The sequence below is a fragment of the Typopeltis vanoorti genome, chromosome 1 (assembly GCF_054136105.1).
Source record: "Typopeltis vanoorti isolate ZY-2024b chromosome 1, IOZ_Tvanoo_1.0, whole genome shotgun sequence".
Classification (NCBI taxonomy): domain Eukaryota; kingdom Metazoa; phylum Arthropoda; class Arachnida; order Uropygi; family Thelyphonidae; genus Typopeltis; species Typopeltis vanoorti.
This window is the reverse complement of record NC_143549.1, coordinates 122,664,259-122,681,708: the sequence shown is the minus strand read 5'-3', so window position 1 is coordinate 122,681,708 and position 17,450 is coordinate 122,664,259. Positions and strand designations below refer to the sequence as shown.

General features: G+C 37.6%; 1 protein-coding gene across 1 annotated transcript in view; it reads right to left on the bottom strand.

Moving 5' to 3' along the window:
* The window catches only part of LOC150110373 (cilia- and flagella-associated protein 58-like), a 133,573-nt gene that overhangs the window by 55,171 nt on the left and 60,952 nt on the right, over positions 1-17,450 (bottom strand). Inside the window, exons 6-7 of the mRNA XM_090396969.1 lie at positions 10,780-10,832; positions 8,894-9,085 (exon numbers count right to left, since the gene is read on the bottom strand). Of these exons, the coding sequence (XP_090253095.1) occupies positions 8,894-9,085; positions 10,780-10,832 (245 nt within the window). The remainder of the gene's footprint in view (positions 1-8,893; positions 9,086-10,779; positions 10,833-17,450) is intronic.

Sequence of the window (17,450 nt, the reverse complement as noted above, 5' to 3'; positions counted from 1 at the left end):
CCAGTTTTGACCTTTATTGAGGTAAAAAAGTAAAGGATTGCTCATCATAGGCCTAGAGTAGTTTGTATACAGGTGCAAGAGAGCCTGATAGTATTAGCAGAAAGAAAAGACAGACAGGCAGATAGCATGAGAGATAGAGAAAAGGCCTCAGCTCATTTATATCATCATATAGCCAAAGGCTATCAGTTTTCCTTTTTCACCAATCTCATATATATATATGAACAACCAAAAGACCAACTGAAACTAAAGTGCAAAGATGATTGATATCCAGGTAGTTACCCCCTTCTGGGTTAACTGCCTTGAGTTGGCCTTCTCTTCTTGGGATTGCTCTGCAGTCATCCTTGCAATTGACTATAAGACCACATTGAATTAAAAGGATGGAACTATTTAAAAAATCTCTCATAGCAAGAATAGACAGCATTTTATCCCCCCCCCCCCTGGTGAATATTGCATAATGTGGGTGGTCTATCATCTAGTCATAAATTTGATATCTCCTAGAATGCTTCTTTCTAAATACAAAAATTGTCTGTCTGAGCAATAAATTTTCCACAATACAATATTAGAAAGCATTTAGATGTTATATTGCTGGTTTTAAAATCCATGTTTCCTTTTAACCTTCCTTAAATGGTATTTTAATTCATTAATTATAAAAATCAAAATTCTCTTCCCATTGCTGACAGGTGGTATGTACTGCAAAAAATAACCTATTCTGTTGTAAGTAATTGAATGCTCAACACATTACATAATCAGTTACAAATATGCAGGGCAAGAGGGCAGTGGTAGAATGCATGTTCTACTGTTTTTCAATCAGTAACAGATGTCACAGATTGGATCTCTGGTGTTAAAGTACCTCCATCTGAAAGTATTGACTGGAAAGCAGCCATATGCAATTCTCCAAGCAAGATCCCTCCTGAGGGTGCCCTTGGAACTTCATCAAGTTATGAAACAAAATATTGTTGTCAGTACCCAACTGTAGAACTTTGTGGCAAAAGAGATTAAAGATTTCTTTATACCAAATTTTACTTTTTTTAATGGAAAAAATGTCAATTCCAGAGTGTTTTAACAGTCTTAGAGAGTGTTGTAGTATTCAGGAACAATCTCAGCTCTTGAACCTTTATAATCATTAATTTCAAACAGGGGAAGATGAAAACCCAAGTAGTACTGGAGAAGGTCTGCAATATTTTATGGATTTTAGAAGCTGTATTGCTTAAATAGCAGAATTTTAAGACTGGAAGTCCAAATCCTTTATGCATTTTTGATAGTTGAAGAAATTCTTTTTTAACTTCTTGGCATTGGCTGGACAAAAAAATTGCACAGGTTTACTATATAATTGATTTTCTTCAGCTTCTGTGATGTATGTAATATTTATTATGTACAACTGAGCAGGAAAGATTATGATTTTAAGTACTATGGCTTTAGAAGAAAATTAAAGCGGCCCAATTTTCATTTTCCAGTCTTCTAAGGTTTCAATGTTCTTGAACTGGTAATATTGGGTAAGTGGAGAAGGGAATTCCTAGTATAATGAGGGATTTTCTCTTAGGGGTTAGTCCAAAAGAAATGGAGAACCAAGACTTCCTTAGAGGTGGGAATTTAATATAGGAATGGGGAATATATGTTTCCATTCTGAACAGGACTATTTCAGTGATGTGTTCGGTACATATGCTTGGGTCGGAAGGCAGCAAAAATCCAACCAAGGGAATGAGGCATAGAAATCTCAGAGGTCATCCCACTAGGAATTCTTATAATGCCAAATGACTCTTGGTTGGGAATGGCTGTGTGGGTATTTCTCAGAGTGGGAAGAGATGAGCACAAGGTTGTGATCTGAATTATTTAATGAAAATATAACTTTCATGGTATATTTGGAGAGATCAATAGTAAGTAAGAGGTCCAGAGTGGTTGGAGTTAACTAGTACTCTGGTGGGCATGTGAACAGTTATGCATAAGGTCATTTGTGATAGCAAGTTGAAAAAATGGGAAAAATTGGTTAGGAATAGAGTACAGAATTAGGTTGATGGACATAAAGTTAAACTGGAGCATGAAAAGAAATTAAAGAAAATCCAAAAGAATTTTGAATTTTTATCACTAAGCTGAAAGTAAAGGAAAAATTGAATGTTCAACTTTAGTGGATGCAGACAGTATCCTCATGTGTCAGAAGCAAAAGAGATTGTTTAAATAACAAGTGCTCACTTTTGCAAGATCTATCTACCTCGTGTATGGAACATGGTGCACAATGCTGCTACTACACTGGATGAAGAGATTAGAGGTGCATAAGAATGAGGTTCAAGAGTTGTTGCATAATCTGGATAACCTAGTTATCCAGGTTATCAATAAAACAATAGGGCCAGATGGGGGATATCATCATATGTGCTAACAGAATGTTCAGCTAAAATGGCTTGGTCCTTGACGTGTTTGTATAACTTGAGTTTCAGCTCAGAAAAGTTCCCACAGGAATAAAAAGAATATACAGGGTGGCCATAAATTAACTTTCCCTCTTTGGAGGTATCTGTAGCTAAAACTAATACATGGAATGAGACCACATTTTATATTGAGACTTTCGAAGGCATGGGGAGATGAATTCTGTGAAAAAAAGATATAGTACCAAAAGTTACCGATATGGGAAATTTTAGCACTGGCGGAGCTGAAAGCAGTCAAATATTTGCAGTAAATGCAGGTAAAAAGGTATGACCCTAACAAAGAAACAATATTCCACAAAATTAACAACATCATAAGCAGTAAAATAATAATAAAACCAAACATCGCCCCCCAACTTACAAAAAGCCCTATTATCCCTAAAAAGGAACCCAAACATTATTATCAATAAAGCTGACAAAGGGGATACAGTAGTCATCACAAACCTAACTGTTTACCACAACAAAATAACAGCTCTCTTAACCGACCAACACACCTACCAAAAAATCCAAATTGACCCCACCCCGACCTCATTAAACAAATCAATAGTACCCTACACACCCTAAGAAATGAAGACAAAATAGACAAAACCACAATGAAAAACACAACCCCCCCCTGCACCACATGCACCCCTTATATGTTCGGACAAACAAAAACCCACAAAGACGGTTACCCGATGAGGCCAATAGGTCTCCTACAAAAACACCACTACAGCACCTTTATCAAAATTCGTAGTGAAACTTCTCTAACCATTAATTACAGCATCTAACTTCATGATAAAAAACTCAGACCTTTTCAAAACAATAAAAAACCTAACCCTATCCCAGGAAGACATCCTCACTTCATTGGATGCAACCTCTTTATATAGCAACGTGGACGTCCCCAGAACTTTAGACATCGTACACACACTACTCACAGAAGACCACACCCTACACTCTCGTACTAAACTAATGTCCAATGACATTATTAACCTAATAAAACTAATAATCTCGGCAAACTTCAAGTTCAACAACAACATGTACCTTCAAATCTTCAGACTCCCCATGGGCCAAAACATCAGCGGACAACTAGCAGAATTATTCCTAGCACACATAGAATCACTCCTACTCCATCCCCCCCCCAGCATCACCTTTTATGGCAGATACGTGGACGATATTCTGCGCATTGGAAATCCTACACACATCACCACCTTAAAAGCATCCCCAAACAGTTACAGCAACAGACTAAAATTCACCATAGAAACCAGCAGAACAAATCCATCAATTTCTTACACACCACAAAATAGCCACGAAAGTATACCACAAACCCTCACATATCGGAAACTACCTCCATTTCCACTCATACCATCCATGTTCTGTTAAAAAATCGATCATCTTATCACAATTCATAAATGCGTACAAATTTTCAACCAATCAGAGTAATCTAAATGCAGAAATAAAAAAACTAACACAGATCTTCAAAAATCGCAACTATCCTACACAACTAATAAATTAAGCAAACAAGATCACCAAAAATTGCAAAACAACCCAAGTACCAAAACAAACTTCCCTACACAAAAAATTATCAAACTGCCATACACCCAAAACACATACAAAGCCTACAAATACATCTTCAAACATACTGACTACAAACTGGTATTCACCACAAACCAAAAATTGGCAAATCTCCTAAAACCCACTAAATCTCACACACAAAAAGAAATATTTGAACACCACAACGTAGTCTATAAATTTCCCTGCCAAAAAGACTGTGATATCACCTACACAGGTTCCACCATCAGGTCTTTATGGGCAAGACTACAAGAACACTTCTGTGATTGTAACATCCCTATTCCAGAACATTTAAACACTAAAAAACGCAACATCAAAAAGAAAAATCGAATACAAAGCACAGGAAAAACGGAAATAGCTGTTCATGCCCTTGAACAAAAACATACCCCGCAGATCGACAAGGCCATCATAGTAGACAGACAAGACAATGAAATAATGCTTAGAATATCGGAAACAATAGCCATAAAATGTGATGCAAACTCTATCAACATACACAGACCCTACATAATCTCCAAGGTTTGGAAGCTTCACAACATAAAATTGAGGTCACAATCCTGACCAATAGGCGATAACACAAACACTTCAAAAGCAGAAGCACCTACCCGACCTGACATAGCATCCACTTCCTCCATGTGTTCAGACAATGACCAAGAATAGTCAAAACGGACCGCACCCCGTCAACCCCCCCTTTTAAAAATCAGTTGCTGTTTTCAGCCCGCCCCCTTTCACCCTTTCCTACCCTATATAAATATAAAAAAACACTCCGCCCATCCCTTATAATATATATGTATATATATATATATTATTCAAAAAAACCCGATTTTTTTCCATTACTATTTTAATTCTCCCACATTGCCTAATCCCCCCCCACACACACATACACAGTAGTTTAGACATTGCTGAAAGAAGAAAAGCCACAGCACCCAGAAAAAGGTATGTGCAAATTTCTCTTCCTTTATGCTACGTATGTTTATTGGTAAATATACATCTACAACGCCCTAAGAATCCGTGAGCAAATAAACAGGGGCACTCCTAAACAGAAGCAGGCAAAATAGCCGTAAATGTAATAGTTTTAGTTTTATTATTATTATTCTTATTATTATTGTAACGTGCCACATATCCAGCTGGAATGAATGATACAGTTGTCGCTTACACCATCGAAATGCTATTATTCCATTTTATCTGCCTTTAATGTAATTATCTGCTTGTTTTCAGCTCCACCAGCGCCAAAAGTTCCCCTATTGGTGACTTTTGATACTAAATCTTTTTTTTTTTTTGTGGAAATCATCTCCCCATGCCTTCAAAAGTCTCAATATAAAATTTGGTCTCATTCCGTTTATTGGTTTTGGCTATAGATGCCTCCAAAGAGGGAAAGTTCTTTAATGGCCACTCTGTATGATGGTTCAGTTATACAGGAGTGGTGCAAAAACTGATGTGTCTAATTATCAACCTATCAGCATCTCTGGAGTGGTGAAGATTTTAAACAAGTTCATAAGAACCTTGCATACAGGAATGATGAATGACTTGACAGATAAAGTATATTTCACAAAAAAAGGATACGTTTACTAACAGGAGGTCATCCCAATTATATATTTGGTTTAATCCTTTGTCCAAGTGTAAGCAAACAAAGTTTGCACCTGAAGTATTTTCAGAACTGGGACAACTCGTGGTAAAGGTGGTATAAGTTCTGATCACCTGCCTTAGTATCTCATAATGCAGAGCACATATCCTTATGAGTATGTATAATACTATGCATTATGGAAAGGGTCACTACCCAGACCAGTTTCGACCTTTATTGAGGTCTCGTCAGTGGGAGCCTGACCCAGAGCTGGTGATACTAAGGTGGAAGTAATGCAGAAGTCATATCACCATATACCAGTTGCCAAAAGGTGTCAACATCTTATTATTAAAATTCTCTGGATTAGAGATAGTTGAAGGAAGTTTTTTTCACTTGGCTATGCTACCAATTATATATATGGTTTAATCCTTTATCCAAGTGTAAGCAAACAAAGCTTGTGCCTGAAGTATTTTCAGGACTGGGGCAACTCATGGTAAAGGTTGTATAAGTTCTGATCAATATATTGCATGACTCCATAATGCATGGCATTATACACACTCATAAGGATATGTGCTTTGCATTATGGGATACTAAGGCAGGTGATCAGAACTTATACCACCTTTACCACAAGTTGCCCCAGTCCTGAAAATACTTCAGGCACAAACTTTGTTTGCTTACACTTAGGTAAAGGATTAAACCAAATATATAATTGGTCAATGCATGGCCAAGTTAAAAAAAACTTCCATTAAAGGGAAGTCATGTTTTAGCATTTTGCTCATATAAAACAATTGCTCATATTGTGTAATAATAGTATGGCTGAATTGAATAAAGAGATTGGATACACTATGACACTGTTACACTTTGCTAAGGCATTTGATATGACACCACGTGAAAGGCTGTTGCATATACAACAGCCTTTATGGAATTGGAATATACAAGGGTGGTCTGAAAGGTTCTTGCCCTTAACCACAGATGGCAACACTATTGGCAAGATTTTTTTTCTAAGTTGGTACATCTGTCATAAGCATCCAAGTGAAATTGCAAGTCATTCTATCAAGTAGTTTGCTTTATACAACTGTCTGAAGTAAAAGTGTTGTCTGTATCCCTTGAAATGGATAAAATTGAGTATTGTGCGGTTATAAAATTCTTTGTAAAAGAAGGTTTAACACCAAAAGAAATTCATTTGAAGTTCATAAAAGTTTATGGGCACTCTTCTCCTTCATTTTTGACAATTAAGAAATGGGCTGCTGAGTATAAACATGGCTGTACCAGTCTTAAAGATGATCCATGAAGGACGTCCAAAAATTGTAACAACACCAGAAATCATTGATCAGGTGCAAGATATGGTATTGGATGATCAGCGAGTCAAAGTGCGTGAAATTGCTGAGACTATAGACATTTCAAAAGAACATGTAGGGTATATTTTGCATGAAGAATTGCAAATGAAAAAGCTTTGTGCAAGATGGGTGCCGCGCTTGCTCACCGCAGATCAAAACGCACTCCCATGAAAATCTCTGAACAGTGCTTGGAGCGTTTTAACAAGAATAAAACTGATTTTGTGTGTCGATTTGTTACTATTATAATTAAAACAAACACATGTATTAACCACAGTGAAAATTATTTAATTGTAAATACTTTGAGGTTCATAAAAGAGTATGAGCACTCTTCTCCTTCATTTTCGACAATTAAGAAATGGGTTGCTGAGTATAAACATGGCTATACCAGTCTTGAAGATGATCCACATGAAGGACGTCCAAAAATTGTAACAACACCAGAAATCATTGATCAAGTGCATGATATGGTATTGGATGATTGGCAAGTCAAAGTGCATGAAATTGCTGAGACTATAGACATTTCAAAAGAACATGTAGGATATATTTTGCATGAAGAATTGCAAATGAAAAAGCTACGTGTGTTTTTGTTTTAATTATGATCACACCTCAGGTTTCATTATTTTAAAAAGATTTGTTACTATAGATGAGACTTGGATTCACCATTACACACCAGAATCCAAACAGCAGTCAAAACAGTGGACAGAAGCCAGTTGTTCAGTGCCAAAGAAGAAAAAAGTTGGTTCCATCAGCAGGAAAAGTCATGGCATCAGTGTTTTCGAATGCTAAAGGCATTTATTTTTTATTAATTATCTTGAAAATGGTAAAACAATAACCGGGGAATATTATTCCGATCTTTTACCAGACTAATTCGTGAGAAAAGACCTATTTGCAGAAGAAAAAATCATCTTTCATCAGGACAAGGCCCCTGCCCACAAAGGTTTTTTGGCAATGGGAAAATTAAAGGATCTGCACTATGAATTGTTGGAACATTACGCTATTCCCCAGATTTGGTTCTTTCTGACTTCTATCTCTTCCCAAAACTAAAACTCTTCCTCACTGGTCAGCATTTTTCTTCGAATCAAGAGGTTATTGCAGCTAAAGAGATATTTTGCAGATCTTACTGAGAACCACTACAGGAATGAAATAATGGTGCTGGAGCATCACTGGAATAAATGTATTAGTCTTAATGGAGATTATGTTGAAAAATAAAAATGATTTTAAAATTATAAATTCGTTTTTTCATTGTTTGGCTGAGAACCTTTCAGCCCACCCTTGTACACTGTTGACTTGGATAAATGGGTTGCTTGGATGTGATGGATAAGTATCACAAAGTGGTATAGATATATCTGCGTCTATTGGATTTGAGGTGACCAATGGTATACCTCAAAGATAAGCCCTTGGACCATCTGTACATTAATGAAATTGAGAAGGGCCTGACAGGAGATATTCACTTGTCTGCTCATGATGCAAAGCAATGATGCAAATCAGGGATGACAGTTATATACAACAGTTACAGAATGATTTGAATAACCTGGGATAGTGGGAAAATGTTAATGGCTATTAATTCACTGTTAGTAAGTGTTAAGTTATGCACTTTGGTGTAATTATGTTTCAAGAATTTTTTTAGGCTAAAAGTATCACACCACTTTTTTTTTTTTTTTTGCTTATCCATCAAACTCTACTATTTATGTTCCCCCACCCACCCCCCTTTCTCTCTTTCTTTCTTTCCATATCTCCATTTCCCTCCCATAACCCATTCCAGAGTCATGATGTCACCTTAAATCATTCATCTGGTTTGATGATCAAATTTTCATACAGTGTTTGGTCTATATAGATTACACAGTCTGTGTAGTCTGATCATATCTTGTATACTGTTTTCAATAATAATTCTTTATTATTATTTATTATAATTATTGTTATTATTTTCATAATATTATTATGATAAATAACAACATTTGATAGAAGGTATATTTGAAGGATTTAATTCTCTGAAACCTATTATTTCAATAATTACTTTGTGTAATTCATCTGCATAAACTAACCTTTGATGTTAAAGTGGCAACTTCATTAACAAAGCGATTTCTGTCCCTCTGCAGTTGATTGATTATCCTACAATGTTTTTCAGATTCAATTTTAAAAGTCTTTATTTCTTGATTAAGGGATTCTTTAACTTGGATCTGGAACCTCAGGTGATTTTGACATTCCTGAATAACTTTTTCTGTGTTTTGCAGATTCTGTTTTTAAAAATAGAATTATATCAATATATTTGTCAGAAGTGGATTAAAACTAGCACTTGCAATACATTGTACAAATTTTACATATTTTAATACAGGTACAAAGTCACAAATGCTGAATACTTTTTACTTTGGGATTTCTGGTTTTGGACAGTAGAATATAAAATATTGAAAAAAATCCAACAGTTTTCACATGAAGTATATTCACAACCAGACTATAGAGGTAGAGGACACCACTCCCATATAAAATCGGACGATTTGATAATAAAATGTGTTTATAGTCTAGGACTACACCAAAAAAATAATAATAAAACTTGCTACAACTATCACTCTTCCAGAGTATTTTTAATAACATGGTGATACAACCATTTTACTACTTATATATGGATGATTTCTGCCACAGATTCTCAGTATCTCCATGGGTCCAGTTACCACCTCAAGAAATATCAAAAGTGGTCTGGATAGTGGCTTTTCCTGTAAATCATGGCTACATACACACATATCTGAAAAGAAGTATACTGTGAATTATGAAATACAGATGAAGTTTATACTTCATGCAAACTTTTGTTTACTCATGCTTGGATAAAGAATTAAAACAAGAATATAATTTCCTGTTTATTATAATTCACCAAGTCAAAACTTTCAACAAATATCTCTCTAATCCAGAGTATATTAATAATATGGTGATACCCATTTTATTACTTATATATGGAAAATATGACTTCTGTATTGATTTATCTTTCTGTATGGATCTCCATGGATCTAGCACTCATTGACAAGCCCTCAATAAAGGTTGAAACTAGTGTGGGTAGCACCTCTTCCCATAATGCACAGGAACATAAATGTTTGAAAGGAAGAATGCTGTGCATTATTGGGATACTAGGACAATTTCATATCAAGTCATCTCTCATCAGGTATAAGTAGCCTAGTTGTGATGATACTTCACACAAACTTTTATTTGCTCAAGCTTGGGTAAAGGACCAAAATAACATAATTTCTTGTCTATTATAATTTACTTTGTAACCAAAGTCTGGCATATCTACTTAGAATGCACCTTCAACAAATTTAACCCATTCATCTCAGGAAATGGCAGCCTTAACCTGCAGTTGTCTTCATACAGAAAAGGAATATCTCAATCTTGTCCATGGAGAGTCAAAAAAATTATTTGATCTGCAACTACCTATTCATCACTACTAAAGCAGTAATATACAGTTTCTATCTTCGACACACAAAGACCAGACAGTACAACAGTTTCACAGAGAGAGGCAGATGACCATCTCTGTGCAGCCTTCAAACAAAAGATGAGAAGTTATATCCTACATGAGCATCATCATCACCACCACAGGCAGAACAACACCCTAGACCTTCTCCACCAAGACTGGAATCAACGGAATCGACTCCTGGCTGAGCAGGGCAACTGCATCACAGTCCACCCTCCAACATAGAATTGACATCATTGCTCCCTGCCACTCCCAAAGAAAGGAAGAAGAAATAGATTTTCATGCTTAACAGGGTGAATGATGATCATCTATTACTTTCATGTAAATATGTAATACTGTCTTATGGCAATTGTTATTTTCATATAAGGTGTAGTATCATGTAAAGTGTAATATCATGTTATGAAAAGTGTAATATCATCTTAGAACAACTGTTATTCTTATGTAATTTATCTCAACAATCAATGAGCATGTAACCTCTCTGCCTGACTGCAGAGAACCAAAACCAGTTAATCCTGTATACGAGCATTCTTAAATTAAAATAAATAAATAAATAAATAAAAAATATTGTGCAACCAGAAATATAGCTGGCAACCTAGCTGCAAAAGTTAGAAGACAGACCTTAACATGGGACTTGCTTACTAGGCTTGTGCATCAAACTTGATCAAATACCTAAGAGATGTCAAGCACACACACCCTTGAGTTTCTTAAAACTTTTTCATTACATTTGTCCAAAGATGAGCAGAAATCATACCAGCAGTCTTTTATAATGTAAGAGAGATTTCCAGGTAGCAAAGAAATTGGATGCTAATAAAATTATCCATCACTTATGAAATAACTGATATGTGAGAATGATTGAAAAGTTATTCAAAGGTGAAGATTTGTTATTCTTCCTAGGGATATGTTGAATATTGGATAATTTCTAAGATTTAGGATAAATGTCAATGAAATAAGAGCATAAAAGGGCAACATGGAACAGAGTCGACTATGGAGGACAAATCTTCTGAACAATAAGGGAAATGCCATCAGGATCAGGAACATTTTTGATATATAGCTTGAACAAAATTTTTTGATCTGGCAAAACAAAATCATAGGTGCTACTGGATGTGGTGAGCTTGAAATGGGGGAAAAGATTTACTGGGATTATCGATGCAAGAATTGGAAGAACAGTAAGAAAGCAGGAGATTGGTTTTACTTGTAATTATTCAATAGAGCCATCTGAGCACAAAAGAGATGGAAGCAGAAGTGGGAAAAAGTTATGGTCTATAGTGTTGGCAAGGGATCAAAAACAGAAACTAGTTTTATATGTTTTTGGTCTTTTCAATATAAGTTATAGATGTGCTCATGATTTGATTGCAATTTTGAGCTTTATGCAAAGTAAAAAAGAAAGACAGAGATTTCGGAGATTCAAGGCTTGGATTATGGAAAGAAGAAGAATATAATAGAATGCCACAGGGGTCTGCTTTGGGGCTATTATTCTTTAACTTTTATGGTAATGATATTGGGATAGGCTCAACTGGAGATATGCAGCTGTTTGTCAATGATGCAAAGTTGGAAGAACTATGAGGAGCAGAATAGATGTTGTGGCCTTCAAGGAGAATATCAATAGACTGTGTGAGTGGAGACGTCACAAAGTGCAAGGTCTTGGTATTTTGTAGACAAGGCTGGAATGGAGAGTATATAATTACAGTAATACTACACTTCACTTTACAACAATCTGCTCATATGGCACAGAAAGGTTGCAGGCTAAAATTACCTCACACTGCTGTTATTACAGTTGTTAAAAACAATGATAAAATTCTAAGTGAAGTGAAAAGTACTACTAGTTAAGACTTGGGGGGGGGGGGTGGGGGGGGGGGGGGGTGGGGGGGGGGGGGGGTGGGGGGGGGGGGGGGTGGGGGGGGGGGGGGGTGGGGGGGGGGGGGGGTGGGGGGGGGGGGGGGTGGGGGGGGGGGGGGGTGGGGGGGGGGGGGGGTGGGGGGGGGGGGGGGTGGGGGGGGGGGGGGGTGGGGGGGGGGGGGGGTGGGGGGGGGGGGGGGTGGGGGGGGGGGGGGGTGGGGGGGGGGGGGGGTGGGGGGGGGGGGGGGTGGGGGGGGGGGGGGGTGGGGGGGGGGGGGGGTGGGGGGGGGGGGGGGTGGGGGGGGGGGGGGGTGGGGGGGGGGGGGGGTGGGGGGGGGGGGGGGTGGGGGGGGGGGGGGGTGGGGGGGGGGGGGGGTGGGGGGGGGGGGGGGTGGGGGGGGGGGGGGGTGGGGGGGGGGGGGGGTGGGGGGGGGGGGGGGTGGGGGGGGGGGGGGGTGGGGGGGGGGGGGGGTGGGGGGGGGGGGGGGTGGGGGGATACAGTGAGTAGTGATCAAGAATATCAAATATAGGCTAGAAAGTGATAAGCATAGTAAAGAAAATGCAAAATGAGAACAGGTTTGATCAGGCCAACAAAAATTAAAGAGAACTCTTCCATGTGTAGCCAGCAAGATATAGAATATTGAAAGTTTTTCCACTTGTGAAGTCATTTGCTCTAATATAAAAAGAAGCCCAGTTCTAAAGATACTTCATGCACAAAAACTTTGTTTGCTTACACTTGGATAAAGGATTAAACCAAGAATATAATTTTTTGGCATATTAATTTAAGAGGAAGAATAATTATGGAAGGGTGATTGGAGAATAGTTATGACAGTCAGTTGATATGGCAAAGGATATATTATGACATATTATGAAATGGCAAAGGATACACTGGAATTATTTAATGAGGACTCTTTTAAGTGTACATCAGTAAATGATGTACACTTAGTGTAAATGATCTGATCAAGAAGGGAGGAAAATAGCAGGAATAAAAGTGCAAGAATGAGAGGTATATGAAATGTTAAATGGGCTGGATGTTAATTAGACTGTGGAAATTAACTTTACATCACCAATGTACTTTTACAAAATGTTTAATGGGAAAAGGCTACAGGCAACTGAATAAGGAAAAATAGTGCCACTGCGTAAGTACAGTTCATTACCAAATGTTTCCAATTACACACTTCTCTATATCTGCAGCTGTAAATAAGATATTGGAGAGGTTAGTTAAGAATGAAGTACAAGATTCAGTTGATGGACACAGGATTCTGTATAATGATTAACAGGGGTTTGTAAAGGGTCATGATTCAGAAAATATATTATTATTATTATTATCCCAAGATCCCATGAAGTCAAAGACTCATCTAAGAGGTCCTTTTGTCATACACACAGTTCATCATACTGCACCTTAAACACACTCAAATTCTCTGCAGACAGCACCCTCTTCCATTCCAGGCAAACCATTCCAATCATTCACAATTCTGCATGCAAAAAACCTGCTTCTCACTCCCCTGCTTAGTGCTTCCAGGGATGACCTCTGGTTCTCCCCTGATCTCCCACCGTTTTTCTGTAAAACCTCTCCAACACTGATCCTATAACAACCCCTTACTAACTCGTAGGTCTCTATCATATCACCCCTCTTCCTCCTATTCACTAGACTCTGTAAATTGCATCTTCTCAACCTTTCCTCATATTTGACATTCCAGAGATCATAAACTACTATAGTCAGTCGCCTCTGGACCCTTTCCAACATCTCTTCATCCTTTTGAAAACCAGGTGACCAAATCTGGGCACAGTAGCCCAAATGTGGCCTAACCAAAGCCTTATACAATGGAACAAGAATCTCCTTATTTCTACAAGTCAGTGTCCTCCACATCATTCCCAGAATTCCTTGTGTTGTGCTCACAATTTTGGCAATGTGTTCCCTAAATTTCAGATCCTTATCCACTGTCACCCCAAGATCTCTTATTTCCTCCACCTCCAACAATATATCCCCACCAAGCATAAATTCTACATCCCATGTTTGGAAAATCCAGTTGCATTTTATGATAAAGTGACATATGTGTTGGATAACTAAGATTCGTATATCGTGATATTCTTGAACTTCACAATGACATTTAATAGACTGCCACATGTCAAATTCGTGGCAAGCTGTAAACAATGGGGATGAGTAATAGACTGGTCAAATGGATATCAGATCATCGATCTCTTCAATACTGTCATTTATATACTGGGTTGAGATGGATTCTCTGAATGATACCAGCAAGTTGTAAAGGGGGGGGGGGGCAATGGCTCTTTAATATACTTGATAATTTCATGGTGGTTGACTGCTGATATTCAAGTGTTTGCTGAGGATGCAGTTGGGATGAGTTATAAGTATGCCAACTCTCTTAAAGATAATTTAAATATACTTTTAGCTTAGACATATGAGTGAGATTAATGTTATTAATAAGTGCAAGATGTTCACACACACACTGTAGCACAAAGGTATACAACTATGCTTCAAGAGGTGGATGAAATTTGCAATCCAAGAATAATAGTTAACAACAGTTTGAATTTCAAAGGCCATTTTCCAAGTGTTGAAAAAATTAAACAGTGCATTGCTGCTGGGATAAGAAACACTAAATAAAGATAAGTTGTTGTAGAAAGTTTTTCCCTTGGGTAGAAAGTAAATTATACTTACCAAGAAATTATATTCTTGTTTAATCCTTGATCCAAGCATAAGCAAACAAAGTTTACACATGAAGTGCTTCATGACTAGGCTACTTGTAAATAAAGGCTGATGACTTCACATCAGTTCACATCTTCACATCAGCAAAGCACACTTCCAATCGGAAGTGCATAATGCTATACATTACTACTCAGACCCCTGTATCTTCCTGGGGTCTGGCTCTCACAACCGGTCTGGGTAGTGACCCTCCCTTAATAAAGAAGAGTTATTTATCAATATACCAATTTACCCTTTCTGACACTTTACTAAAAAATGTTTTCCCCCCTGACATCATTGATCTCTTCAATTTTGTCATTTATGCTGGTTGCTTCACTTGGAAATAAACCCTCTATTTGTTTATATATATATATATATATATGATGTCTGCATCATTCTCAATGAAAATAACTTTTTTCTCGCACTCACCTCATATTCTCCTTATACAGTTTCCAAATATGGCCTTTTGTTCTAATCCCCGCCCCTCTCCTATTCTATGAAAACTTTCTTCTACATTAACCTGGTAACAACTCGTGACCAACTTATATGTCTCGATCATCTCTTCCACTTCTACTCCTCCTCCTATTTACAAGGCCTTTGCAAATTACATTCCCTCAATCTGTATTCATATCCCACATTCCAAAGGCCAGTTATCTTAGTGAATCTCACTGGACCCTTTCTAATATATCCTCATCATAATAAAAACAAAGCAATTAAATCTGTGCACAATAATCCATGTGAGGCCTGATTATGACCTTATATAATGAGTAGAACAGTGGCATTTGGCCATTGTTATTCAAAATTTTTTGTAAACGATATTCAAGGGATTTGAAGATATTTTGGAAAGAGTCCAGAGAATAGTAACTAAGGGAATACAAGATCTTTTGAACACTGAGGATGATAACAAATTGTTATAATGTCATTTGCACGATAAACAGGATGAGAAGGAGGGGAAAATAACTGAGACATACAAGTTGGTGATAGCTTGTACTATACAAAAGAGAGGAACATGGGTGGAACAAGAAGCCATCCCTGGAAATTGTATAAGAAGGATATAAGCAGGAGAATGAATAGCAGGATTTTTGCATGGAGAGTAGTTGATAAGTGAAGTGGTTTGACTGAGAGATGTGTGTGTGGGGGGGGGGGGGGTGCAAGCACACGTATACACACAATGAAACAGTTTAAGGCACTCAAACAGGCTTGTATGTGTGTGCATGCATGCGTGCAAGGATCTCACATTACTGGTCTCTAACTTCATGTAGGTCTCATAACAATAATAATGTTTGTAAATGGACTGTAGGGAGATATTCATTGTCTACAGGTGAGGCAAAGCCTAGGGAGAGTTCTTAGGGAGGGTGCTGATATAGTTCTTTTTAGGGAATTTGAACTGACTAGAAAGGTAAGTAATGAATGAGAATATCAGTTTAATGTAGCTATTTGTAAGGTTTAAAACTTTGTAATCTATAGATGGAATGCTATGTATTCTCTTTGTGGGACCATACCACAGGAAGTGAGAAAGATAAGGGATCTTGGAGTGATGAAGGATATGGATTTCAGATTCATTGGACACATTGAAAAGATAGCAAAGATGACAATCGAGGACTGCTGCAATAATGAGAAGAACATAAACAAAGGTGCAGTTAGACCATATCTGAATTCTTTTGCAAATCTAGATGCCTGGATTTTGAGAGGAAATACAATATTATTATTATTATTATTAAATTATAAATGTGGGTGACAAAGATCAAATCAGGACTGTAGTGCATTGCCTATGAATCTAAATTGTAAGTATGTAAATCTGCAGAATTTGTAGATAGGAAGAAGAGGAGTATGAATACTAAAAAGATTTTTTAAAAGAAGAACAATGGAAAAAATACAGGCCTGCTGGCTGAGTGGTTAGTGTATCTGTTCTCCAGCCAAAAGGCTGTGGATTCAAATCCCACCGTGGGCATAGACGTTTGTGATTGTCTGTGAAAATACTAGTGGTGGGCAGGAAGATGGCGTTGGTGTAGATGATGATGATGGTAGTTATGGTTCTTTGTAGTTGGTGGATTGAGTCGTGGAGAGAGAGTTGTAGAGTAGGTGTTCTCCTTCGATGAGTCATTGGACTCCCTGGAGGTGTTACGTAATAATAATAATAATAATTATAAAATATAAGGATAAAAATTTTTTGGAAGTGAGAAGCAGATTCTTTGCATCGAACATACATTGAATGTATTTGCCTGAGAAGATGATGGGAGTATAGCAGATAAACAAGTTTATTCCTGTAGAGAGGCTTATACGCTGGTTAAACATGATAACTAATAATTAAGGAATTGACAGCGTACACTAGAAATATAAATTAAATAAACTTTAATATATACTTTCCGATATTTCGGCAAACGTCACGTTGCCATCTTCTTGGGAACTTAATACAAAGACAAGTGCACACAAGTACTATATAACAGCAAATGAGAACCGAAGCTAGGAAGCTAACGTTTTCCTAAAGTCCTGATGGTGCCCCCTGGTGGGCTATATTGGTAGTTCTTGGCCTTTGGGCTGAAGTTCTTCTGATAAATGTTTCCCAAATTTGGGGCAGTCTCATGCATCCAAATTTGTTGAGGTTTGG